The following is a 27,482-nucleotide window of genomic DNA, read 5'->3' on the forward strand; positions in this document are numbered from 1 at the left end:
AAAGGGGAAAAAACCCCGCAGGAACTCGCAAGACATTTTCGTCTTGCGAAGCAAGCCCATAGGAAATTCGTTTTGCGAAGCACCTCCAAAACGGAAAACCCTTTCGTCTAGCGGGTTTTCCATCTTGCGAGGCATTCATCTTGCGGGGCACCACTGTACTTCTGTTAGAAGCTGGTGAATGCCCAATTTCCACTAAAGCATGGTGGGATGCCCTAAAACATTGGCACAGGATTTCAGTGTTTGATCTCGGGAAGGGTTTGTACCAACGACCAGCAAATGGCAGAAAACCATGGCTAAAAAAGTCACCTCTATTGTTCTGTCTCCCCCCCCCCCCAACTGTACTACCTGGGTTATGAAGGCGCCCTAAAGACGTTAAAGCAAAGATTATGGGATAATGCACACAGTGACTTGCGCTCTCGATCACACGCAGTCTGTAGTCCGCTGGCAGCAGGAGTACAATATGGGCCTGTCTTTAAGTTAACATCTTACATTAAAAACCTGGCAGTACCAAACTAACGAAGGCTTTTCACCAAAGCCAGACTAAACGTCTTTCCTTCTGCAGTGTTGAGAGGAGTTCCCTGCCAGGACAGACTTTGCTCGTGTGCTCAAGACATCGATTTCCATAAAACATATTTTGCTGCACTGTGCAAAATATGAGCAAGCCAGGGCTGAACTGATACTACCCCTGCTGGTACCTTTCCCAGGAAAATCAGAGGCTCACTATGTCAGGTTCCTATTGGAAGACCGGACAAATGCTAGAACATTAGCAGTGGCCAAATTTTTATCGGTGGCTGCAAGAACCAACAATCCCTATTATTCTGAACAAAATGCTTGTTTAACCTGGAGGAGGCCTAGGCTCACAGTACGACCAAAGTTGGGCACGGACGTGTCTCTGTTGTGGTTTAAACAAAAAGCAAGTCGCTAGTCCTCTTGGTGGCAAAGAGATGTTTGGAAGCATGCCGCCGGGCGCTTGAGAGACCCACCGATTTGATGATCTGGTCGCTCTGCTTGACCACCTCGTGGAGCTGACGCAAGGCGGTCACTTTTGTGTCCTCCAACTCCTGCTTCTGCGTGTTGGCGTCGGCGATGCACGTCCGGTAAGTCGCCATCGCCTCGTCGGCCTGGAGCGGGCAAGGAGAGTTAGCGTCGCCAAGAGAGGCAGGGGGTGGGCAGCGAGGACAGGAGCCCCATGTTATTTCAGCTCAAAAAAAGGGGGTGACCCTAACGATTTAAGCTTCTGGTGCAAGTCCTCAACGAGGAAAGGATACAATGGTACCTTGGTTCTCAAACAACACCTTGGTTTTCAAACAACGCCTTCGTTCTCAAACAACGCCTTGGTTCTCAAACAATGCCTTGGTTTTCAAACAACGCCTTGGTTCTCAAACTCCGAAAACCCGGAAGTGTTCTGGTTTTTGAAGGAGTTTTGGAAGCCGAATGTCCGACGCGGCTGTCGGCTATTGTTTCTGGGGCACCTGCACCAACCAGAAGCTGTGCCTTGGTTTCTGAACATTTCAGAAGTCAAATGGACTTTCGGAAAGGATTACGTTTGGCGCTTGTTTTTGCTCTTTATTTTGCGTTTTTGAGGCTTTTTCGGTTCATTTGTTTTTGTGACGGTGTGGAACCCAGTCCAGCTACTGATTGATAGATTGTGTGACTGGGGAAATTTATAAAAGCCCCCCAGCCAAACAATGACCATCATCAGTGCAGGCAAGAATTTTTTAAAACGTTTTTTCAATCATCTACAATACTGCCTTATCTACTTTATAGTACAGTACATTGATGATTGATTTCATTTTATGTATCAGTGGTCTCGGTAGCTAGTAAAATCCATGTTCAATTGCTGTTTTAGGGGTTGTTTTTAAAAGTCTGGAATGGATTAATCCATTTTGTGTGACTTTCTATGGGAAAGCGTGCCTTGGTTTTGGAACGCTTTGGTTTTGGAACGGATTAAGTTTGAGAAGCAAGATGCCACTGTATAATGTTTCGAGTTGAGAACAGAAGAGCCCACCGTCCAATGGAATATGCAGAACTGGCGAAACTTACCAGAACAACAAGAAATCACACTAACAAACTATTTATAAAAGAACGGAAATGGCTTATCAAATATTTACAGAAAAACTGGATAAAAACATTAGCAGGATTATCACAATAACCTGCAGTTTTCATAAGAGCATATCTTTACAGCAGATGATTAAATGAGCAGGTGAAATGAATTTGGATATTAAAATTTTTAAGGAACCGCAGAATGAGCAGGGAAGAAAGTCCGGTTTTGAAATGACAAATAGATTGTAAAACTAATGAAATGCATAGACTTGAAAAGTATAAATGAAAACTTTCCTTTAAAATCTGTGTCCAGGGCAGCTGTTTACCAGCTCCATCTGGTACGCAGGCTGAGACCCTTCCTGCCCGTGGACTGTCTCGCCTGAGTGGTGCATGCTCTGGTTATCTCCCGCTTGGACTACTGCCATGCGCTCTCCGTGGGACTGCCTTTGAAGGTGACCCGGAAACTGCAACTAATCCAGAATGCGGCAGCTAGACTGGGGACTGGGAGCGGCCGCCGGGACCACATAACACCGGTCCTGAAATACCTACATTGGCTCCCAGTATGTTTCAGAGCACAATTCACAGGGTTGGTGCTGACCTTGAAAGCCCTAAATGGCCCAGAATCCCTGAAGGAGCGTCTCCACCCCCATCGTTCTACCCGGACACCGGGGTCCATCTCCCGAGGGCCTTCTGGCGGTTCCCTCACTGCGAGAAGCCAAGTTACAGGGAACCAGGCAGAGGGTCTTCTCGGTGGTGGCGCCCCCCCTGTGGAACGCCCTCCCACCAGATGTCAAAGAGAACAACAACTACCAGACTTTTAGAAGACATCTGAAGGCAGCCCTGTTTAGGGACGCTTTTAATGATTGATGCATTACTGTATTTTGATATTTTTTGGGAAGCCGCCCAGAGTGGCTGGGGAAGCCCAGCCAGATGGGCGGGGTATAAATAATAAAATTATTATTATAAAAGAAAAAAGGAACGCAGGTTCCCGTCTTTGTGGTTCTGAAGGACGGCAAATTGGACCTTTGCCCGTCAGTTTTTCCTGCACAGATTTGGGACCCTCATTTCAAGGGTCCATTCCCCCCCCCTTCCCCACTTTCTGACCCACCTTGTTCCTGGCTTCCTCCTCTAGTCGCCTCTTCTTGTCGAGGGCTTTAGTGGCCGCAGTGCTGCTGCCCGCGCTGGACCCCAGCTGCTCCTCTTCCGCCTTCACCATCACATTCTTGGCTTTTTCGGACTCTTCCGAGCGCTGCATGTACATCTGCCGGGCTTTTCTAAGGTTGCTCTCAGCCTCTTGCTATTGGGGGGGGGCCCACACAAGTTAAGACCCTGCCTTGCTTCCCAAAAACATGCTATCCCATACAAATCTCGTTTCATTTTCTTTTCTTTTTTAAAAAATAATTTTTATCATGTTTCTTACAAATATAACACATATCACAGCAAAAGAAAAACAGAGGAAAAAAACAAAACAATCACAAATATAAACAAAAAATAAAATAAAAAACAAGGTACCTAAATACCTGAACAACTTAATCACCTAAACAACACAAATTAATCAGTTATTTAGACTTCTAACCCCATAAACATATTTTGGGCTTCCTCTGAGCCCTCCCATCTGAATTTCCTTGTAATTAAAATGTAGCAGTTTTCTGGCATCATTTTTTAAAAACACAGTATTCCAATTAAAATAAAATTTCTTAACTTTCCTTTAGGTTCTAAATCTTTTTTATTTAATTAACTCTTAATTTAATCCTAGGCCTATTCTGGTAGTTTCAATAAATTTCTACGTTTTGATATCACAGTATTTATTCATACAGTCCTTAAATTTCTTCCACTCTTTTTGGTATTCCTCTTCTTTTTGGTCGCGGATTCTTCTAGTGAGGTCAGCCAGCTCCATATATTCCATCATTTTAAAATCTCATTTCATTTTCAGTAAAAATTACGAGATCGGTGGATCAGGGGAACGCAACGGACATAGTATGTATTGATTTCAGTAAGGCTTGCGGCAAAATCCTCCACGATATTCTCTGAAGGAGCGTCTCCACCCCTATCATTCTAACCGGACACTGAGGTCCAGCACCGAGGGCCTTCTGGCGGTTCCCTCCCTGCGAGAGGCCAAGTTACAGGGAACCAGGCAGAGGGCCTTCTCGGTGGTGGCGCCCTCCCATCAGATGTCAAGGAAATAAACAACTATCTGACTTTTAGAAGACATCTGGAGGCAGCCCTATTTAGGGAAGCTTTTAATGTTTGATGTTTTATCGTGTTTTTAATATTCTGTCGGGAGCTGCCCAGAGTGGCTGGGGAAACCCAGCCAGATGGGAGGGGTATAAATAAATTATTATTAATAATCTTATTATTAAGAAGTTGGTAAAATGTTGGTTGAACGAGGAAACTGTCAGGTGAATTTGCATCAGGTTAACTGACCGAACCCGGAGACTGCTCACTAATGGTTTCTCACCATCGTGGGGAAAAGTGGTAACGTTGTTCAATGCCACTCAGATTTGAATTTATTTTCTTCTATTCTGTCTGCAGCACCTTGAATTGATGCATACTTTTGTTTCGGGCCATCCTACCTACGCAGCCCGTTTAAAAGCACCTGGGTTCACCCAAAGAAGGGGGGTTGCGATCTTAAGAGGACACAGCATTAAAGGAAAGTGGATCAGGGAGGGAGGAGGAAAAATCAAAACTTGGACACCATGCATTTGGAGTTGGAAGGTCTATGGGCAACTCTCTGCAATGTGGGAATCGCAGCTAAATGCCCCCCGAGCCCCAGATCCTCACCAGTTTCCGCTGAGCCCGGTGCCATTGCTCCTTGACCTCTTTCCGACGCTTTTCGTGCTCAAGGCGCCGGGTTGCCAACGGCTGAAGAGGAAAAATAACAGGGAGGGATGAGGAGTGGCTAAGTCCTTTGGCTGTAACTAGGAGACTTCTGGTTTTCAACACTGCAGTACAGTGGTACCTTGGTTCTCAAATGCCTTGGTACCCAAATGACTTGGTTCCCAAACACCGAAAACCCAGACGTTCTGGTTTTTGAACATTTTCCGGAAGCCAAACGTCCGATGCGGCTGTCGGCTATTGTTTTTGGGGTGCCTGCATCCATCGGAAGCCACGCCTTGGTTTCTGAACATTTTGGAAGTCAAACGGACTTCCGGAACGGATTACGTTTGGCGCTTTTGTTTTTGCTATTTATTTTGCGTTTTTGAGGCTTTTTCGGTTCATTTGTTTTTGTGACTGTGTTCAGCTACTCACAAACCCAGTTCAGCTACTGATTGATTGATTGATAGATAGATTAAAGGTAAAGGGACCCCTGACCATTAGGTCCAGTCGCGGATGACTCTGGGGTTGCGGCGCTCATCTCGCTTTACTGGCCGAGGGAGCCGGCGTACAGCTTCCGGGTCATGTGGCCAGCAGGACTAAGCCGCTTCTGGCGAACCAGAGCAGCGCACGGAAACACCATTTACCTTCCCGCCAGAGCGGTACCTATTTATCTACTTGCACTTTGACGTGCTTTCAAACTGCTAGGTGGGCAGGAGCAGGGACCGAGCAACGGGAGCTCACCCCGTCATTGCGGGGATTCGAACCGCCAACCTTCTGATTGGCAAGTCCTAGGCTCTGTGATAGATTAGCTGATAGGTAAATCCGTCGCTGCCGCCACATCTGAAAGAACAGGGAACATGCTCTTTCCACCTGCTCCCCTCTTACCTGCAGGAATGTTTCTGACCGCAAGGTGATAGCCGCTTGCTGCGAGTTGACCCCGAACTCGGCGTCTTGCTCCAGCGCCAGGGAGTAGATGGAGAAAAAGGGCATAAAAGGCTGAGAAGCAGGAAAAACGTGGGGTCAGTTTGTACAAGGAGCGAAAAAGACTGGACCAGAAGGCAAACAAAACATCTCTCATCTCTCCTCTTTTCCAGCCTAAACATGCCCAACTTTCCCCCAAGCCGTTGACAAAATTAAGGAAAGTGTTATGTATTCAGTGGTCTCTGTTGGCCTGAGTTCGAGTCTGGACAAAGGATTCTGAGCTCCTGATTCGGTACATGACGTCCAATCACAGGACATGTCAGGATTTGGGCCTCTGCCATTGGCCCTTGAACTCCCGAGTTGTGATTGGCAGATTGGGAGTTTAGATAGCCAATCGCGTTGGGAGTGGGAGTGGCCCCGGCTTCCAGAAAGGTATATAAGCAGTTGCTACACTTCAGTTGATTTCCAAAGACGGCTGCATTTTGCGCCGGTTCGAGGAAGGAAAGTTGGGTAAATTTACAGCCAACTGGAGCATCAGCAAAATACCCAGTCCGTGGGTATTTTGGAGCAAATTCAGAACATGGAATTATCGCTTGCAACAAGTCTGCTTTCCCAGCCCCCACACCCAAAAGAAAAGGTTGAGCTTTGGAGGAAAGGTGAGATAACAGGTATAAAAAATAAATAAATTCAGAAAGGGCTACACTCTAATTGCATTATGGGATGATGGTCTTACCTCCTGACTGATGGTCTGTTTGCAGGAATTTACCATCTTCTGAAGACCCTTGGCAAACTCCATTTCTGGGCAGAGAGAGGGGAAAGAGAGTGTATTTTTAAAAAATAAAAGAGTATATTAAAAAAACAAAACACCTTTCTTGCAAACTCTAGATTTCCCTTTCCTGCGTTATTGTTTCAGACTAGGACCTGGGAGTCTAATATTCTTTTTTAATAATTTTCAGAAAAGGATGGCAGATTCAGTTGATGGATTGTGCCAAATTGGCAAATAATGACTGGGAGAATCAGAAATTAGGAAGGTCAAAATAAGGAATGGGGAAAATTTATAATTTATCTTAAAAACAACAACTCCATTGCAAACAGTTAAAACTGTTAGCAGGACTGGAATAAAACTTGTAGGTTAATGGTGAATTTTGGGCATAATGGAGATGTAAAAGATTTGGGCTGGATTTCGGTTTGATGCGGCCCTCAGCTCCTGAAGGTCATGGGGCCCTTTCTATGTCCAGCTGTCCTTTGTCAACAAATTGTCACTGTTTTTATGTGTTGAATATATGCCATATGGCAATTTATGGTGCTAATAGGTATCTCAAGCCATTTGCGTATGTGGCCATGCAACCAGTCCATGCAGAATTTAGGCACCCTATATATAGAAAGGAGCAAACTAGTGATATTTTAGGGAGCAGGCGGGGCCCATGACTTACATCAGTGATGGCCAAACTTGGCCCTCCAGCTGTTTTGGGACTACAACTCCCATCATCCCTAGCTAACAGGACCAGTGGGTCAGGGGTGATGGGAATTGTGGTCCCAAAAGAGCCATGTTTGGCCACCACTGGCTTACATCAGAGGAGCCTACACAACACAAAACACTGTTGCCAGATGTAGGTTTTACTTTATTTGTTTTTTTTTATCTTATATTTTGGAAATGTGCATTCAGGTTTCTTTCTTCCTTTAATTTCTTTTTTTTGGGCCCCCAAGAGAGCGGGGCCCTAAGCTAGAGCTTGTTTAGCTTATACAGTGGTACCTCGGGTTACATACGCTTCAGGTTACAGACTCCGCTAACCCAGAAATAGTACCTCGGGTTAAGAACTTTGCTTCAGGATGAGAACAGAAATTGTACTCCGCCGGCACGGCGGCAGCAGGAGGCCCCATTAGCTAAAGTGGTGCTTCAGGTTAAGAACAGTTTCGGGTTAAGAACAGACCTCCGGAACAAATTAAGTACTTAACCCGAGGTACCACTGTAGTAAAAGCTATGGTTTTCCCAGGAGTGATGTATGGAAGTGAGAGCTGAACCATCAAGAAGGCTGATGGCCGAAGAATGGATGCTTTTGAATTCTGGTGCTGGAGGAGACTCTTGAGAGTCCCATGGACTGCAAGAAGATCCAACCTCTCCATTCGGAAGGAAATCAGCCCTGAGTGGTCACTGGAAGGACAGATCCTGAAGCTGAGGCTCCAAGACTTTGGCCACCTCAGGAGAAGAGAAGACTCCCTGGAAAAGACCCTGATGTTGGGAAAGATGGAGGGCACAAGGAGAAGGGGACGACAGAGGACAAGATGGTGGGACAGTGTTCTCGAAGAGGCCAAGATGAGTTTGTCCAAACTGCAGGAGGCAGTGGAAGACAGGAGGGCCTGGCGTGCTCTGGTCCAGGGGGTCACCAAGAGGCGGACACGACTGGACAACAACAACCACTGTAGTAAATATCCAGCACTGTCCACAACAGAGTGGAAGAAATCCCTGCCAGTTCCCTGCCTCCCTCGCCCTGCTCACCTAGGGCGGTCCTTTTCTCCAGGTAATACATCAGGTCCTTCATATACTTGGAGACGTTCTTGGCGTAATGTAGAGCTGCCTCGACTCCTCCCTCGCACCTTTGCAGGAGAACGTCCACCTCTTCGGCCGACAGACGGACTGGGGAGGGAAAGGGAAGAGAGGCATGAGATGTAAGAAGGGGTTACCTGCAGGATCTAGGCCACGAGCCCATATATTCTCTTTTTTGTAATTATTTTATTCGATTTTCCACAATTGCAACAAAAACCACAAAGCAGAATGACACACAAAAACAGAAAAGAACAGAAAAATATATCAATGAACGGAAAAAGGAACAGTAAACAGATAAACAATGACAACAAACTTAATTCTTCACAAATCCAACCTTTTATACATCTTAGCTGACTTCCTCTAGTCCCTCCCTTCTGAGTTTCCTTGTAGTTGAAAGCAACAGCTTTCCAACACCATCATTAAACTAAAACAATTCCCAGTTATAATCCATTTTATTCACTTTTCTTAATATTCTAAATCCCAGTTATTTAAATATAATTTAGTTTAATCCTAAGCCTATTTATTTCTTTCAAGTAATTTCTAATTTTTCTGTATTACAATATTTAGTCAGATAGTCCTTAAATTTCCTCCAGTCCTCTTGAAACTCCTTTCTGGTCGTGGATTCTTTCAGTCAAGTCAGCTAGCTCCGAAAAATCCATCTATATTCTCGCAGGAGCCCCTAAGAACCCAAGAATCCAGATAGACTGGCTTGGGAGCTGGAGGTTCCATGAGAACACACAAAAGATCCTGTCTGCTTCCAGCAACCTGCTGCCTCCAACTACAGCTGTATCTGGCCCCTGAAGGACCAGGTGTGCAGTCTGGGGGTCATTTTGGACTCACAGTCGTCCATGGAGGCGCAGGTCAATTCTGTGTGCAGGGCAGCTCCATCTGGTACGCAGGCTGAGACCCTCCCTGTCCGCAGGCTGTCTCACCAGAGTAGTGCATGCTCTGGTTATCTCCTGCTTGGACTACTGCAATGCGCTCTATGTGGGGCTACCTTTGAAAGTGACCCGGAAACTACAACTAATCCAGAATGTGGCAGCCAGACTGGGGACTGGGAGCGGCCACTGAGACCACATAACACTTGAAAGACGTACATTGGCTCCCAGTACGTTTCCAGGCACAATTCAAAGTGTTGGTGCTGACCTTGAAAGCCCTAAACGGCCCAGTATCCCTGAAGGAGCGTCTCCACCCCCATCGTCCACCCCGGACACCTGGGTCTATGTCCCGAGGGCCTTCTGGCGGTTCCCTCCCTGCGAGAAGTGAGGTTACAGGGAACCAGGCAGAGGGCCTTCTCGGTGGTGGCGCCCGCCCTGTGGAATCCCCTCCCACCAGATGTCAAAGAGAACAACAACTACCAGACTTTCAGAAGACATCTGAAGGCAGCCCTGTTTAGGGAAGTTTTTAATATTTTATCATGTTTTTGATATTCTGTTGGGAATCACCCAGAGTGGCTGTGAAAACCCGGCCAGAAGGGCAGGGTATGTGTGTGTGTGTGTAGTTTTTATTATTGTTGTTGTTGTTATTGTTGTTGTTGTTGTTGTTGTTATTGTCTCAATATACTGTTTAGATTAGGAGGACCTGCTTCCGAGCTTCCCAGAAGGAGATCTTGTTTCTGGTTTCCCCAGGGTAAATTTCTTAAGGAAATAATTTTAGCATGGTGGGGCTACGCTCCGGAACCCCAGCGTGCTATCGCTCATGAAAGCAGCCTGACCTTCGATTATCTATGGCCCTATCAAGGTCCCATTCGTGGGGGTGTGGATCAATGCGCAAACATTAATGAAAAAGTGCGTATTAGTGAAAAAGGCAGGCCAGGCCAGAAAGCCACGAGGGAGACTCGCACTTACTCGAGGTGAAACCTTCCATGCCATCTGAGATCCCTTCGCCACCTTGGCCAGGAATTCCCCCATAGAGATTTTCCATCGACTGGGGGCAAGAAAACGTTGTTAGTCAAACGAGCGAGGAATTTCCAACCACGCAAAAGTCAGAGATGCACACGCACACGCATATCTGAACATCCTCAATCTGGGTGTTACAGCGGTCCCTTGGTTCTCAAACGCCTTGGCACCCAAACAACTTGGAACCCAAACTCTGCAAACCCGGAAGGAAGTGTTCCGGTTTGCGAACCTTTTTCAGAAGCCGAATGTGCTCCGTTTTGGGTGTTGCGCTTCCGATTTGAGCGTTACGCTGAGGTCTGTCCGTTTTGGCTATTTATTTTGCATTTCTGTTTTTGTGGCTTTTTCCTTTCATTTTTGTGACTGTGTGGCACCCAGTTCAGCTACTGATGGGTTGATTGTGTGACTTGCAGTACATTGTTTATCGATTTCGTTTTACGGATCAACGTACACGTTAAATAGCAAAATCCATGTCATATTGCTGTTTCAGGGCTTGTTTTTAAAATTCTCACGCGTTATCAAACTTAATCCGTTCCGGAAGCCCGTTCCAAAAACAAAGCGTTCCAAAACCAAGGTGTGCTTTCCCATAGAAAGGAATGCAAAATGGATTAATCAGTTCCAGACTTTTAAAAGGTAAAAAGATAAAGGACCCCTGGACGGTTAAGTCCAGTCAAAGGCGATTATGGGGTTGCAGCGCTCATCTCGCTTTCGGGCTGAGGGAGCCGGCGTTTGTCCACAGACAGTTTTCGGGTCATGTGGCCAGCAGGACTGAACCGCTTCTGGCGCATGACGGAAACCAGAGCGCACGGAAACGCTGTTTACCTTCCTGCCAGAGTGGTACCTATTTATCTACTTGCACTTTGACGTGCTTTCGAACTGCTAGGTTGGCAGGAGCTGGGACCGAGCAACGGGAGCTCAACCCGTCATTGTGGGGATTCGAACCGCCGACCTTCTGATCGGCAAGCCCAAGAGGCTCTGTGGTTTAGACCACAGCGCCACCCGCATCCCTTTACCAAGACAAGTATCATAAAGGGGAGTGAGATGGGGAGTCCTTAATATATGCAGGCATGATTTTTGCACGGGTGGCGCTGTGGTCTAAACCACAGAGCCTAGGACTTGCCGATCAGAAGGTCGGCGGTTCGAATCCCCGCAACGACGGGGTGAGCTCCTGTTGCTCGGTCCCCGCTCTTGCCAACCTAGCAGTTCGAAAGCACGTCCAAGTGCAAGTAGATAAATAGGTACCACTCCGGTGGGAAGGTAAACGGCATTTCCGTGCGCTGCTCTGGTTCGCCAGAAGCGGCTTAGTCCTGCTGGCCACATGACCCGGAAGCTGGACGCCGGCTCCCTCGGCCAATAAAGTGAGATGAGCGCCGCAACCCCAGAGTCGGCCATGACTGGACCTAATGGTCAGGGGTCCCTTTACGTTATGTTTGCTTTGCTGTTCTTGTGGTTCAGTTTCAAACCAATTCTTTGTATTCTGCGCACTGTGACCAATTGTGACGGCTTTTAGCTTTCAGCTATAAAGCTTTCAGTAATTCGTTCATTAGCCGGGACGCCTCACCTGATTGTGGTCGCTAGGAGGGATGGAGAGAAGGGTGCTGCTATCTACTTCCCCCATGAGGAGTTCGGAGACCCTGGTTGGGGGGAGAAAAAGCACATTCATAAAGCAAAACGAGGGAGGAAACAAGCACATTAATTTTGCAATTTGCTCCAAATCGCTGTGGTTCGTTCGCCTCCATTCATTACCCAACAGACCAGGGTGGAATCTAGATGCATGTAAAAAAAAATGCCGTGAAGATGCTTTTTTTTGAAAAAATATATATTGAATTTGCCCTTAGCTCACCATTGCCACCTAGTGTCTCGTTTGTGCAGTGCGCTGAAAATGCACATTAATTTTGCAGTTTTGCAGCTGAGTCGCTTCTTCCTCAAATCAGGTTGTTCCTCCTCATTCACAAACCCCAAATCGTCTCCAGGTAACGTCACCTTGAGTTAATTTAACATCCCCCCCCCCCAAAAAAAAATCAGGGACCAAAATCGCCTTCTGATTCCATCCCACAAAGTCACTAAATACCCAGGAAAATGTTTAGGGTCTCCATCATCTCTGGCCAAAGCCTGGGTATCACCGGTTGTTTAAAAGCTATTGTAACCTCAAGCAAAGGACGCCCAGCTGCCTCTAACCCCAATTTTTCCTCCCCTGACTGGGGGTTGAGCTGGATGTCCTCTAAAGGGCCCCCTCTGATTCTACAACCCGGAAGCATGCGCCTTTAGGGAAAGCACACAAAAAAAGTCCTCTGCTTACGTGCCGCTGAAGGAAACGGCGATCATCTCCAGGGCCTTTTCAAATTCTCGTTTGTCAGCTTCGATGTTGGATTCGTAATGGAAACCTAGGGATTATATATTTTTTAAATTAATATCTTCATTGAAAGTATTGCAATGATAAAGGAATAAAGTGATACACAGGGGGGAGGGGAAATGGGGGGGATATGGGAAAACAAATATGCATATATAAAAAAGAAATCAAAAAATTGCAATGTAATATGCTCCCATGCATTCTTACGAAAATTGATCTTGTGATATTACCCTAAGGTAAAGGTAAAGGGACCCCTGACCATTAGGTCCAGTCGTGGCCGACTCTGGGGTTGCGGCGCTCATCTCGCTTTATTGGCCGAGGGAGCCGGCGTCCAGCTTCCGCGTCATGTGGCCAGCAGGACTAAGCCGCTTCTGGCGAACCAGAGCAGCACACGGAAACGCCGTTTGCCTTCCTGCCGGAGCGGTACCTATTTATCTACTTGCACTTTGAGGTGCTTTCGAACTGCCAGGTTGGCAGGAGCAGGGACCGAGCAACGGGAGCTCACCCCGTCATTGCGGGGATTCGAACCGCCGACCTTCCGATCGGCAAGTCCTAGGCTCTGTGGTTTAACCCACAGCGCCACCCGCGACCCACAATATGCAGTGCTTTTTTCTTCTTTTAAAAAAATGTTTAGGGGTACTCTCATTTAGACTCCAGAAAACCACCATTTTATAGTTAAAAATTGGGAAAAATAAATACAGTAAATGGGAAAAAAAATTATAGTGGTACCACGGGTTACATACGCTTCAGGTTACAGATGCTTCAGGTTACAGACTCCGCTAACCCAGAAATAGTGCTTCAGTGTAAGAACTTTGCTTCAGGATGAGAACAGAAATCGGGCTCTGGCGCGTGGCGGCAGCAGGAGGCCCCATTAGCTAAAGTGGTGCTTCAGGTTAAGAATAGTTTCAGGTTAAGTACGGACCTCCGGAACGAATTAAGTCCTTAACCCGAGGTACCACTGTACAAAGATTCACAAAATGTTTAGGGGTATGTGTACCCCTGTGTCTCACCCCCAGAAAAAAGCTCTGTCCTAATGCATATATATCACATTTGGATTAAATTTACGGAGGTGGCTTTTTTTAGAAAATAAAGGAAAGTTTTGGGGAAGTGCAAAATGGTGCGTCATTTTGCAAAGCATGCGACTGACCTTTGACTTTGGAGATGAGGGTCCCAGCCGCGGTCAGCGTCTCCAGTGTGTTAAGCAGAGGGTATTTGGCGACCACCTGCCGCAGGATCCGCAAGGCGTCCCCCAGGCTCTCGTGGGCCAGCGCCCGCCGGGACTCCAGCCCGTCTGCAAAAGTGAGAGAAGAGTATAGGAGTATAGCCTCTAGATCAAGGGAAGTAATAGTGCCACTGTATTCTGCTCTGGTCAGACCTCACCTGGAGTACTGTGTCCAGTTCTGGGCACCACAGTTCAAGAAGGACACTGAGAAACTGGAACGTGTCCAGAGGAGGGCAACCAAAATGGTCAAAGGCCTGGAAACGATGCCTTATGAGGAACGGCTAAGGGAGCTGGGCATGTTTAGCCTGGAGAAGAGGAGGTTAAGGGGGGATATGATAGCCATGTTCAAATATATAAAAGGATGTCACATAGAGGAGGGAGAAAGGCTGTTTTCTGCTGCTCCAGAGAAGCGGACACGGAGCAATGGCTCCAAACTACAAGAAAGAAGATTCCACCTAAACATTAGGAAGAACTTCCTGACAGTAAGAGCTGTTCGACAGTGGAATTTTCTGCCAAGGAGTGTGGTGGAGTCTCCTTCTTTGGAAGGTCCGTATAGTTCAAGCTCTGGTTTTCCCAGGAGTGATGTATGGAAGTGAGAGCTGGACCATAAAGAAGGCTGATCGCCGAAGAATTGATGCTTTTGAATTCTGGTGCTGGAGGAGACTCTTGAGAGTCCCATGGACTGCAAGAAGATCAAACCTCTCCATTCGGAAGGAAATCAGCCCTGAGTGCTCACTGGAAGGACGGATCCTGAAGCTGAGGCTCCAAGACTTTGGCCACCTCAAGAGAAGAGAAGACTCCCTGGAAAAGACCCTGATGTTGGGAAAGATGGAGGGCACAAGGAGAAGGGGCGACAGAGGACGAGATGGTTGGATAGTGTTTTCGAGGTTACCAGCATGAGTCTGACCAAGCTGCGGGGGGCAGTGGAGGACAGGAGTGCCTGGCGTTCTCTGGTCCATGGGGTCACGAAGAGTCGGACACGACTAAACGACTAAACAACAACAAAAAAGCAGAGGCTTGAGAACCATATGTCAGGAGTGCTCTGGTGGTGTTTCCTGCTTGGCAGGGGGTTGGACTCGATGGCCCTTGTGGTCTCTTCCAACTCTAGGATTCTATGATTCTATGACCTGCTGGTTACGGCCCGTCGGTGCAATCGTAGCATGCGCTGCGCCTGTTGGATTTCTGTCTGCCATCCCACTGATGCGGCAGCCCACCTTGCTGGACTCAGTAGGAAGAAGAAAACCAGAACGGACCCCCAAACAGCTTCCGGCCCGTCAGTGCAATCGTAGCACGCGCTGCACCTGCTGAATTTCTGCCTGACGTCCCTCTGATGCAGCAGCAGGGACTCAGCAGGAAGGAGAAAGCCAGAACAGACCCCCAAACAGCTCACCTGGCTAGAGTGTGGAGCCAATAATGGCAAGGTTGCAGGTTTGATACCCATCTAAGGCAGCTGCATTTCGGGGTTGGACTACATGACCATTGGATCCCTTCCCAACTCTATAGTTCCAATATTTGTTTCTGCCTCTCACCTGCCTCTTGGGCTCCTTGCCTTCCTCCCCATAAGTCCCAGAACCCACAGTTTCATTATCATTTGCCTCTCGGGGCAGGAGAGATGCGCAGTTTTCGAACGGGTCAGAAATCCAGCCGCTGCTTCGGGAGGCAGCGGTGGTGTAGTGGTTAGAGCTATGGAGATTAGGATCCCTGCTCCGCCACGAAGCTCACTGGGTGATCGTGGGGAGGCAAGACCCCCTATTTCCCCAGAGCGCTATATTATCCAGAGCGATTTAACAATCAATCTGTCTTGCCAAAATCAACAACACACCCTCTGGGAATTGTAGTTTTCTGTGTTGGGGGAAATAAGGTTTTCCTTTTCAACTTGCAGCACACCTTAAACTACCATTGCCCAAGATTCTTTTTACAGGACGCCAAGATGGCAAACTACAGCTCCCATAACTCTTTCGGGCAGGGCATATGCCCCAAACTACAGCTCCCATAATTATTTGGGGGCAGAGCATGTCCCCACCCCATACTACAGTTCCCACAATTATTTGGGGCAGAGCGAACTACAGCTCCCATAATTCTTTGGGGCAGAGGATGCGCCCCCAAACTGCAGCTCCCACAATTCTTTGGGGCAGAGCAAGCGCCCCCAAACTACAGCTCCCACAATTTTTTGGGGCAGAGCATGTGCTCCAAACTACAGCTCCCACCATTCTTTGGGGCAGAGCATGTCCCCACCCCATACTACAGTTCCCACAATTTTGGGGGGCAGAGCATGCACCCCAAACTACAGTTCCCACAATTCTTTGTGGCAGAGCAAACTAAAACTCCCATAATTCTTTGGGGCAGAGTGTGCACCCCAAACTACAACTCCCATAATTCTTTGGGGCAGAGCATGTCCTCACCCCATACTACAGCACCCACAATTCTTTGGGGCAGAGCAAGTGCCCGAAACTACAGCTCCCACAATTCGTTGGAGTGGAGCGGGCGCCCCAAACTACAGCTCCCACAATTCTTTGGGGCAGAGCATGCACCCAAACTACAGCTCCCACCATTCTTTGGAATGGAGCAGGTGCCCCAAACTACAGCTCCCACAATTCTTTGGGGCAGAGCATGCACCCAAACTACAGCTCCCACCATTCTTTGGGGCAGAGCATGCACCCAAACTACAGCTCCCACAATTCTTTGGGGCAGAGCATGCACCCAAACTACAGCTCCCACAATTCTTTGGGGCAGAGCATGCACCCAAACTACAGCTCCCACAATTCTTTGGGGCAGAGCATGCACCCCAAACTATAGCTCCCACAATACTTTGGGGAGGAGCATAGCCCTGTTCTTCTCCCCCAAACCCGGTAAGTTGGCAACCTCTCTCTGTCCAAGGTCTTCACTGGAATGTTTCCCTTCCTGTTTACATCCAGGAAGGGAAGTTGGAAAGAAGGAAGTGACCGTCTCTTGCGGCATTGGAGATAACTCGCTTGACCGCTTGACCGCTGACCCCCATCCCTAAAGCATCACCCGCCCAGATCGCATCTTCCGCCTCCATCGTTTCTGTGCATTTTCACCGCTGGGGAAGGAAGAAGCGATCGTCGGGTTTTCGCTCCTAATTTCTCCAGTTCTTGAACTCGGGTTCTGCACATTTTGCACCCGTTTGCAATAAAAACAAAACAAAATAAAAACTAAACTAAACTAAACACTAAACTAAACTAAACTAAAAACTAAACCAAACACTAAACTAAACTAAACTAAAAACTAAACTAAACACTAAACTGAACTAAACTAAACTAAACACTAAACTAAACTAAACTAAATACTAAACTAAACTAAGCTGAAAACTAAACTAAACTGCAAACTAAACTAAACACTAAACTGCAAACTAAACACTAAACTAAACTAAAAACTAAACTAAACTGAAAACTAAACTAAACTAAAACTAAAACTAAGCTAAACCCTTACAGAAACTCAGCAGAATATTAGTGCAATTTCCCGTTTTGTACGCAGCTTTGACTAATGTGCTTTTTCCCCGGGTGGCGTCAATTTCCCCCAATAAGTTTTAATTACTTTTAGCATTTATTATTTCCACCTTTTCCTTTCCCCTGCAGGGTTCACCCCCTCCTCAATGAACCCTCCTGCAACAACCCTCAATTAGGCAGAGAGGCAGTCGACTGCCCCCCAAGAGATTATTGTGGCTCGGTCGGGACTCGAACCCAGATCTCCCAGCTCCTAGCAAGTACGCAACCCTCACAATAACCCTGGGAGGTCGGTTCAGCCGAGAGAGGCGGCGGCTGCCCCATCCCCAAGGATACCTGGGGCGAGTTTCGTGGCTGGGTCAGGATTCGAACCCGGACCTTGCGGGCGCGACGGCGTGCGACTGCAAGCCCGAGCCAGAGGACATTGTGGGGAGGGCAACGGGCACCCAGACATGCCCGCGGAGGGTTTATCAGGGCGCTGCCAGCTGCCACGGGCTCGGCGTAAACAGGAAAGGCGGGTGGATGAAAATAGAGGCAGGAAGCGGCAAATATCGCATCCCTCTTGCCACCGTCTGATGTGGCAACCGCCTCTCTCTCTGTCCCCAGAGGCCGTCTCCAGCTGGCGGTTGCAAAACCAGGCGGACGGGCCGCTCCTTTTCCCCAAAACTGCCAATTCTGGGTCCCATCTGACTCAATAGTGCCTGCACGGACTGGCAGCCGCTCCCCAAAGGCCGCAGGGAACGGAACGTGCACCACACTGCAGGGAGACGCTGGGTGTTTCACATGCAGAGCGTACGCATTTGCAGCCAAAACCTCTGGAGCAGGCATTGGCAAACTCAGCCCTCCAGATGTTTTGGGACTACAACTCCCATCATCCCTAGCTAACAGGACCAGTGGTCAGGGATGATGGGAACTGTAGTCCCAAAACATCTGGAGGGCCGAAGGTTGGGGACGCCTGCTATATGGCAGCAGTGCCCAAACTTTTTTTCAAAGAGGGCCACATTGGATGAAGCGAAGGGCCGCGAGGGCCGACCAAAGTTGCTGACGTTGTCAACCCATTTTTGAGGGTTTTACCCCAAAGTGGTTGAGCTTTTTAAAAGGATTTTTACCCCAGGAAATAAATTGCCACAGGGGCCAAATTAGGCCCCCGAAACGGACTTTGTATGTGCCTGATTTAAATCAAATCCACCCTGATGGGGAGGGAGTGGAACGCGTTCTGGCACACGATTTCAGGACATTATTATTATTACTTATTATTATTATTATTATTATTACTTCCATGTTGCCAATACAGTGGTGCCCCGCAAGACGGAAAACTCGCTAGACGAAAGGGTTTTCCGTTTTGGAGGCGCTTCGCAAAACGAATTTCCCTATGGGCTTGCTTCGCAAGATGAAAATGTCTTGCGAGTTCCTGCGGGGTTTTTTTCCTCCCCCCCCCTTTTTCTAAGCCGCTAAGCCGCTTATCCGATAAGCCGCTAAAAGCCGCTAAAAGCCGCTAATAGCGCTAATTCGCTAAGCCGTCAATGGGCTTGCTTCGCAAGACGAAAAAACCGCTAGACGAAGAGACTCGCGGAACGGATTCTTTTCGTCTTGCGAGGCACCACTGTAAATGTTTCATTTCCTTTTGCCAGCAGCAATCTGCGGATTGCACAAGGAATCAGTGGTGAGGGACGATGGGAATTGTAGTCCGAAACATCTGGAGGGCCGCAGGTTGGGAATGCTGGCCATATATCATATATTCAACGCAAAAAATGGCAATTTGCGGTTAACAAAGGACGGCTGGATGTAGAAAGGGCCTCATGATCTTCAGGAGCTGAGGGCCGCATCGAAGCTCAATCCGGCCCCTGACCACTTACCCTCCCGGAGAACCACGTCCCGCAGCTTCTCCAGCGGCTCGGCCAAGCGGGTCACGTCGGCCAGCAGTTGGGAGATTTCCTCCGGCTCCATCAGGCTGCCCTCGCCGCCATCGCAGGGGCTGTAGGCCTTGGCGGCCTTGCCCAGGCCCCGGGGGACGGCGGGAGAAAGGGGGAATCCGGCGGCGCTGGCGTGGCGGCTGAGGCTGGTGGGGCGCTTGAGGGTGCCGGCCGGGGTGGGCGCGGAAAGGTCCGCCAGGCTGGAGGAGGTCGAGGAGTCCAGGCCATCGCGGCGCGGCAGCTCCTGGGAAGAGAGAAAAGGCAGTCGGGTCACTCAGGGCAGGACTCGAACTCAGAGCCTTTGGCGCCACCGACTTCAGAACTCATTGGACGAACCAATAGGCACTCAGATCACCCAGGGCAGGATTAGAACTCAGAACGTTTGGCCCCACCAACTTCAGAACGCCTTGGAAGAACCAATAGGCACTCAAGGCAGGAGTAGAACTCAGAACCTTTGTACCCACCAACTTCAGAACTCATTGGAAGAAGCAAAAGGCACTCGGGGCAGGAGTAGAACTCAGATCCTTTGACTCCACCAACCTCAGAACTCATTGGAAGAAGCAAAAGGCACTCGGGGCAGGAGTAGAACTCAGATCCTTTGGCTCCACCAACCTCAGAACTCATTGGAAGAAGCAAAAGGCACTCGGGGCAGGAGTAGAACTCAGATCCTTTGACTCCACCAACCTCAGAACTCATTGGAAGAAGCAAAAGGCACTCGGGGCAGGAGTAGAACTCAGATCCTTTGGCTCCACCAACCTCAGAACTCATTGGAAGAAGCAAAAGGCACTCGGGGCAGGAGTAGAACTCAGATCCTTTGACTCCACCAACCTCAGAACTCATTGGAAGAAGCAAAAGGCACTCGGGGCAGGAGTAGAACTCAGATCCTTTGGCGCCACCAACTGCAGAACTCATTGGAAGAACCAATAGGCACTCAGGACGGGACTTGAACTCAGAACCTGTGGCCCCAGCAACTTCAGAACGCCTTGGAAGAACCAATAGGCACTCGGTTCACTCTTTGCTTTGACTTTGGGGAAAATTTTAATTTTAAGAAATAGGAATAGGTTTTTGTGGGAGGGGGAGTCTTGATTCGTTTGTTTTGGGAAAGTGTCACTTTTGTGCAATTTCCAAATTTAATAAGAAAGAGACATTTGTGTGAGGGGGGTTATTCGTTTGTTTGCTTTGACTTTTGGGAAAATTTCAAATTTAAGTAAAAATACTAAGTGTTTGCGGGAGGGGGGTTCTTGATTGGTTTTGACTTTTGGATAAGCTTGACTTTTGAAATTTAAGAAAAAAGAATGGGTGTTACGTTAAGTGCAATGAATTAATTGTGATTCGGGAATTTGTCGAATCCTCTTTTTGAACACCCGAAGGTTCATGCGGGCGGATAAAGGTCCAGCCCTTTGCCGCAGAAAAATCCACATTCTGCAAATTATTCCACGAAGGCGAACAGTTGGGTCTCGTGGTATCTTAGGAACCACGATTGCTCAACAGCGATGACTTTAGCTTTGACGTCAATCTTGCCGGCGCTTGAGAAACCGTAGCCGTATGACCTCTGGCCAAAAATTATATATTTTTTTAAAAAGATGTTTTGGGACTACAACTCCCATCATCCCTAGCTAGCAAGACCAGTGGTCAGGGATGATGGGAATTGTAGTCCCAAAACATCTTTATTTTTTAATATATAATTTTTTATTAGTTTTTTTAACATATCATTTTCAACAGTAATTAAACATACTTTTACATCTTATTCGAATTTTTGACTTCCATCGATCCTGTCTGAAAATTTTCCAATCTAATCTCTCAGTAAGCATTTCTAATCTTCCCTATTAAATTCCAAACTCATAACCAATCTCTCTCTCTTTTCCTACTTTGTAACACTTTGTATATTTCTCCTTGCAAAACTTCTTGTAGTCCTACTAGTGTAATTTGTTGATTAAAGTTGCTCTTCAGATAATTCATATACAATCTTCTGTAAATCTCTGGTCCCACAGGTTTTGAATCCTTCCTGTCATTTTGCCCAATTCTGCAAAACATCTGGAGGGCTGAATTTGCCCATGCCTGCTTTATGCCATGGGTAGGCAAACTGAGACCCGGGGGCCGGATCCGGCCCAATCGCCTTCTCAATCCGGCCCGCGGACGGTCTGGGAATCAGCGTGTTTTTACATGAGTAGGATGTGTGCTTTTACAGTGGTGCCTCGCAAGACGAAAAGAATCCGTTCCGCGAGTCTCTTCGTCTTGCGGTTTTTTCGTCTTGCGAAGCAAGCCCATTAGCGGCTTAGCGGATCAGCTGATAAGCGGCTTAGCGGATCAGCTGATAAGCGGCTTAGCGGATCAGCTGATAAGCGGCTTAGCGGCTTAGGAAAAGGGGGGGGAGGGGAAAAAACCTGCAGGAACTCGCAAGACATTTTCGTCTTGCGAAGCAAGCCCATAGGAAATTCGTTTTGCGAAGCGCCTCCAAAACAGAAAACCCTTTCGTCTAGCGGGTTTTCCGTCTTGCGAGGCGTTCGTCTTGCGGGGCACCGCTGTATTTCAAATGCATCTCTGGGTTATTTGTGGGGCATAGGAATTCGTTCATTCTTTTTCCAAAATATAGTCCGGCCCCCAACAAGGTCTGAGGGACAGTGGAGCGGTCCCCTGCTGGAAAAGTTTGCTGACTCCTGGCCTTAAGCCGTATCCCAGCTGCTGGCTTTATTGGATATCATGAAATTATAGATTTGTAGACTTGGAAAATATCTCTAAGAGACATTCCCCAGCGTGGCTGGGGAAACTCACCAAAACGGAGCGGTATAAACAATTAATAATAATAATAATAATAATAATAATAATAATAATAATAATATTATCATCTAGTCCAACCCCCTCTGACGCAGGAATCTCAGGTAGAGCATCGCTGATAGGTGCCCATTCAACCTCTGCTTTAATAATAATAATAATAATAATAATAATAATAAGTTCTTAAGGGACGCGGGTGGCGCTGTGGGTAAAACCTCAGCGCCTAGGACTTGCCGATTGTCAGATCGGCGGTTTGAATCCCCACGGCGGGGTGAGCTCCCGTTGCACGGTCCCAGTGCCTGCCAACCTAGCAGTTAAAAAGCACGTCAAAGTGCGAGTAGATAAATAGGGACCGCTCACTAGCGGGAAGGTAAATGGCGTTTCCGTGTGCTGCGCTGGCTCGCCAGATGCAGCTTGTCACACTGGCCACATGACCCGGAAGTGTCTGCGGGCAGCGCTGGCTCCCGGCCTCTAGAGTGAGATGAGTGCACAACCCTAGAGTCTGTCAAGACTGGCCCGTACGGACAGGGGTACCTTTACCTTTACCTTAATAAATTCTTATTTATACCCTGCCCATCTGGCTGGGTTTCCCCAGCCACTCTGGGCGGCTCCCAACAGAATATTAAAAACACAATAAAACATCTGACATTAAAAGCTTCCCTAAACAGGGCTGCCTTCAGATGTCTTCTAAAAGTCAGGTAGTTGTTTATTTCCTTCACATCTGGTGGGAGGGCGTTCCATAGGGAGGGCGCCACCACCGAGAAGGCCCTCTGCCTGGTTCCCTGTAACCTCGCTTCTCGCAGCGAGGGAAGCGCCAGAAGGCCCTCGGAGCTGGACCTCAGTGTCCGGGTAGAAAGATGGGGGTGGAGACGTTCCTTCAGGGATACTGGGCTGAGGCTGTTTAGGGCTTTCAAGGTCAACACCAACACTTTGAATTGTGCTCGGAAACGTCCTGGGAGCCAATGCAGATCTCTCAGGACCGGTGTTATGTGGTCCCGGCAGCCGCTCCCAATCACCAGTCTGGCTGCCGCATTCTGGATTAGTTGCAGTTTCCGGGTCGCCTTCAAAGGCAGCCCCACGGAGAGCGCATGGCAGTAGTCCAAGCCTCTGAGAGTCCACCTTCCGTCCCACAGTCGAACAGCTCTTCCCGTCAGAAAGTTATTCCTGACGTTGAGTCGGAACCTCCTTTCTCGTGGCTTGAAGCCACGGGTTCGAGTCCTGCCCCCGATTCGGACGACTTGATTCCGGCTCAATGTGGGGAAGAACTTTCCGGTGTCATTCGACCATGGGACTGTCTCCTTGGAGGCTTTTAAGCAGAGTTCGGATGGCCATTTTTCCAGGATCCTTGAGCCGAGATTCCTGCATTACAAAGCAGGCAGAGCCCTTTCCGACGCGACGAGAGCCACCTTAGAAAAGGCGTTTATCTCTTATATCTGGAGGGTCTGGGAACCTCCTTTGGCCGAAGGACCGCTTCTGCTTCCAGAAAACCTCTGCTGGGGTTAGCAGCCAATATAGGTGGGAAAAAACATCCTTATTTCCTCACACAAAATCTCTCATTCCTCCTTGCAGCCAGCTGAAAACATTCAAGGAAGGTACAAAGCAATGGGGGTGTGGCCTAAGGAGAAGGGCGTGGCCTGGGAAGGGGCGTGGCCACCAGACAGAGACACCTGGAATCCTGTGATGTACACAGGTAGGGAATATTATCGTTGTTTTAATAATACGGCTTCCACTTTTAGCTCCTGCTCTTAATTCCAAGGGTGCAATGACTGAGAGCAGGGAGACCACCTCTTCCTTTGCGTAACTTCACGTATGTTTCCACATGGATCTGTGATATATACCATATTTTCGGCTCTATAAGACTCACTTTTCCCCTCCTAAAAAGTAAGGGGAAATGTGTGTGCGTCTTACGGAGCGAATGCAGGCTGCGCAGCTATCCCAGAAGCCAGAACAGCAAGAGGGATTGCTGCTTTCGCTGCGCAGCGATCCCTCTTGCTGTTCTGGCTTCTGAGATTCAGAATATTTTTTTTCTTGTTTTCCTCCTCCAAAAACTAGGTGCATCTTGTGGTCTGGTGCGTCTCATAGAGCGAAAAATACGGGTATATTGGTTATTTTGCGATATACAATATCTTTATTGTCATTGTCCCATACAGAACAACGAAACTGAAAATCTACATAAACCCCTAAAAACTCGGAAACCACATTTTAAAATACAACATACTATAGACATTCCTTATGATGCGTTTAGAACCAGAATCGCCTTTGCGTAGAAACTCTTTCTCAGGCGGCTAGTCCTAGTCTTTATAACCCTGCACCTTCTTCCAGAAGGCAGAAGCTGAAAGAGATCATTTCCGGGGTGCGTACTATCCTGCGCTATCTCTGCCGCTTTCTTATGGCACCTGGAAGCATAGATTTGATCCAAGGTGGGAAGAGCGCACCCAATTATTCTCTCCGCAGTCTTGACAACCCTGGACAGCATTGTTTTTTCCCTGGCCGTGCAGCTCCCAAACCACACACACAGACCATAAGTTAATACACTCTCCACAGTGCAATGGTAAAATGCCGTCAACAGGTCCTTTGAGAGATTGTTTTTCCGGAGGATTCTCAGAAAATATAACCTCTGCTGTGCTCTCTTCATCAGGTATTTGCTGTTGAAGAGAGCACAACAAAGGTTATATTTTTTTAATCAAATTTAATCAAAAAAATGATTGAAAATATATATAAACACACAATAAACAACAATTTAGACTCCAAATATCCAGATTGCTCTGAATCTCCCGGCTTCCCCTCATCCCTTCCACGGGGCTAATGATAATATTTACAACGACATTTCAATATTTATCCAGTTTTCCCTCTTCTGAGTTATCCGCACTTTCCGTTACTTTACAAGTGTGGTTAAAATCATGCCAGTGTTTGAAGCTGCTTGCAGCGGTTTCATAAATAAATCACAAACTTTTCCCATTGTTTCTTTTAAACGTTATGGTCTTTGTGATTTCCCCGTTAACTTTGCTATTGGGATATCCTTTTTTAAAAACGAAAATCCGTACAAAAACCTGCCTTCGGATTTGCCTTGCATCGCAGAAAACAATGGCGCTTTTTATAATCTAATGGGTGCATCTCCGCACCTAAAATACGCTTCTTGCAACCACAACACACCATTAGGAAGGAAAAAAAACTTTGTTTTTGAGCTGAAAATTGCGTTGCAAAATTTGGAGAAGTGTGACTATCCGAAGGGTAGTTACCGTATTTTTTGCTCTATAAGACTCACTTTTTCCCTCCTGAAAAGTAAGGGGAAATGTGTGTGCGTCTTATGGAGCGAATGCAGGCTGGGCAGCTATCCCAGAAGCCAGAACAGCAAGAGGGATCGCTGCTTTCACTGCGCAGCGATCCCTCTTGCTGTTCTGGCTTCTGAGATTCAGAATATTTTTTTCCTTGTTTTCCTCCTCCAAAAACTAGGTGCGTCTTGTGGTCTGGTGTGTCTTATAGAGCGAAAAATACGGCACTTTATAGTCCGCGTCTTGCGGCGATTTCTTATTTTAACAAAACTGGAGCTTGAGCTTGCCCTCCTCCCTCCCCGCACTGCTTTCCTCGCGTGACGTGTCTTTTCGATCTCCCGGGAACGGTTTCGCCGTCCCTTTCCACCCACCCTGTCTATAAAGGGACCGAAAGGCGCTTTAAGCAAAGGAAATTTGGGCCAGAGCACGAGGAACATCGACCCCCAAAATGCAGGATTTCCCCCCACTTGAACCCATAGCCCCTCGCTGCCCTTCCAAAAACCCGGTGGGAGTTTGCCGAAAATATCTTCAGCCAAACACTTCCTAATGGTGTGTTGTAGTTTCAAGAAGTGTATTTTAGGTGCGGAGATGCACCTATTAGATTAAAAAACACACATTCCAACGTGCTTTCTGCGACGCAATGCAAATCCGAAGGCAGATTTTTGCACGGATTTTCGTTTTTTAAAAATGATATCCCAACGGCAAAGTTAACTGGGAAATCACAAAGACCATAACTTTTTAAAAAACAATGGGAAAAGTTTGCGATTTATTTATGCGACCACTGCAAGCAGGTTCAAACATTGGTCGGATTTTAACCACGCTTGTAAAGTAATGGAAAGCGTGGCTAATTTAGAAGGGGAAAAACCGGATAAACATTGAAATGTCATTGTGAATATTATCATTAGGCCCGTGGAAGGGATGAGGGGAAGCCAAGAGATTCAGAGCAATCTGGATATTCGGAGTCTAAATCATTGTTGTATGTTTGTATATATTTTTAATCAATTTTTAAAAATAACCAAAACATATGTATGGAAGTGAGAGCTGGACCATAAAGAAGGCTGATCCCCGAAGAATGGATGCTTTTGAATTCTGGTGCTGGAGGAGACTCTTGAGAGTCCCATGGACTGCAAGAAGATCAAACCTCTCCATTCGGAAGGAAATCAGCCCTGAGTGCTCACTGGAAGGACAGATCCTGAAGCTGAGGCTCCAAGACTTTGGCCTCCTCATGAGAAGAGAAGACTCCCTGGAAAAGACCCTGATGCTGGGAAAGATGGAGGGCACAAGGAGAAGGGGACGACGGAGGACGAGATGGTGGGACAGTGTTCTCGAAGCTGCCAGCATGAGTTTGACCAAACTGCGGGAGGCAGTGGAAGACAGAAGTGCCTGGTGTGCTCTGGTCCAGGGGGTCACGAAGAGGCGGGCACGACTAAATGACTCAACAACAACAAAACATATACAGCCCCTCGCTGCCCTTCTGAAAACCCGGCGGGAGTTTGTTAAAAGTACCTTCAGCCAAACGCTGGCTCGGTTGGAGACGGTCTCCAAGACGTGGCCCCCGGCCTTCGAGACTTTCCTCCGCAGTCCGGCCGAATAGGGGCTGTAGCTGCTTTTGCCCCGGTTTCCGTGCATGGCCACGATCCAGCAGCCCCCCCCCAAAAAACCACGAACCCCACTAGGCAGAGAGGGCGTGGATTATTTCAAGGCCTAGGGCGCCCCTCCAGCGCCCAGGCGGATTTTGAGAGCTGCCACACCCATGCTTGCTTCTGGAAACTTTGCGGGTTTTCGTTTTTCTTCGGGGTGGTTTTCCTTTTTTCGAAAAAATTTGCGACGCACCCAGCACCCACCGGGCGCTGCTTCTTAGAAGGGGCGGGCGGAGGAAAAAAAGCCACAAACTTGAGCAAAGAGGAAGGCGGTTCGGACGGCTTCCTCTTTCTGCAGCCCTGAATTGTGCAAAACTGAACATCAATATAAAAGCGAGTTTTTGGGAGGGCTGTCAGACCCAAATGACGCCGTCGTATTTCACTTTATTCTTTATAGTTTATAGAGAAGGAAGGTTTTTTTAAAAAAAAAAAAATCCTCCCCCCTTCTTTTATTTCAATTTTTTTGTTTTGTTTCTCTCTGCAATTATCTGGATTTGATGCTTTTGTCTCGTGGCAAAAAACTTTAACAAATTCTTTTTTTTAAAAAAAAAAAAAAGAGAGATAGGAGGAAAATGACGGGCAGGGCTGGTTGTCAGTAAGGGGGCCTCTATTCGGCCTCTACAGCCCT

General features: G+C 47.6%; 2 protein-coding genes and 1 long non-coding RNA gene across 7 annotated transcripts in view; 1 reads left to right on the forward strand and 2 right to left on the reverse strand.

The window, feature by feature from the left end:
- The window catches only part of LOC307207305, a 141,981-nt gene that overhangs the window by 48,825 nt on the left and 65,674 nt on the right, over positions 1–27,482 (reverse strand). The gene's annotated exons all lie outside the window — the stretch shown is intronic.
- The window catches only part of POLR2E (RNA polymerase II, I and III subunit E), a 105,183-nt gene that overhangs the window by 31,874 nt on the left and 45,827 nt on the right, over positions 1–27,482 (forward strand). The window lies entirely within an intron of this gene.
- Positions 1–27,482, reverse strand: part of ARHGAP45 (Rho GTPase activating protein 45) — a 50,382-nt gene that overhangs the window by 20,640 nt on the left and 2,260 nt on the right. For 2 of the 3 annotated variants that reach the window (XM_079960463.1, XM_079960461.1), the window contains exons 1-12: positions 26,721–27,037; positions 19,114–19,414; positions 13,719–13,862; positions 12,521–12,605; positions 11,783–11,855; positions 10,174–10,252; positions 8,279–8,416; positions 6,515–6,579; positions 5,746–5,856; positions 4,825–4,905; positions 3,152–3,340; positions 984–1,121 (exon numbers count right to left, since the gene is read on the reverse strand). In XM_079960463.1, coding sequence (XP_079816589.1) covers positions 984–1,121; positions 3,152–3,340; positions 4,825–4,905; positions 5,746–5,856; positions 6,515–6,579; positions 8,279–8,416; positions 10,174–10,252; positions 11,783–11,855; positions 12,521–12,605; positions 13,719–13,862; positions 19,114–19,414; positions 26,721–26,843 — 1,527 coding nt within the window. In that variant the 5' untranslated portion in view covers positions 26,844–27,037. Of the gene's footprint in view, positions 1–983; positions 1,122–3,151; positions 3,341–4,824; positions 4,906–5,745; positions 5,857–6,514; positions 6,580–8,278; positions 8,417–10,173; positions 10,253–11,782; positions 11,856–12,520; positions 12,606–13,718; positions 13,863–19,113; positions 19,415–26,720; positions 27,038–27,482 lie in introns of those variants that run through there. The other variant, XM_079960462.1, reaches the window with a different exon arrangement.

The sequence above is a fragment of the Podarcis cretensis genome, assembly GCF_951804945.1.
Source record: "Podarcis cretensis genome assembly, chromosome: 18".
NCBI classification, from domain to species: Eukaryota; Metazoa; Chordata; class Lepidosauria; order Squamata; family Lacertidae; genus Podarcis; species Podarcis cretensis.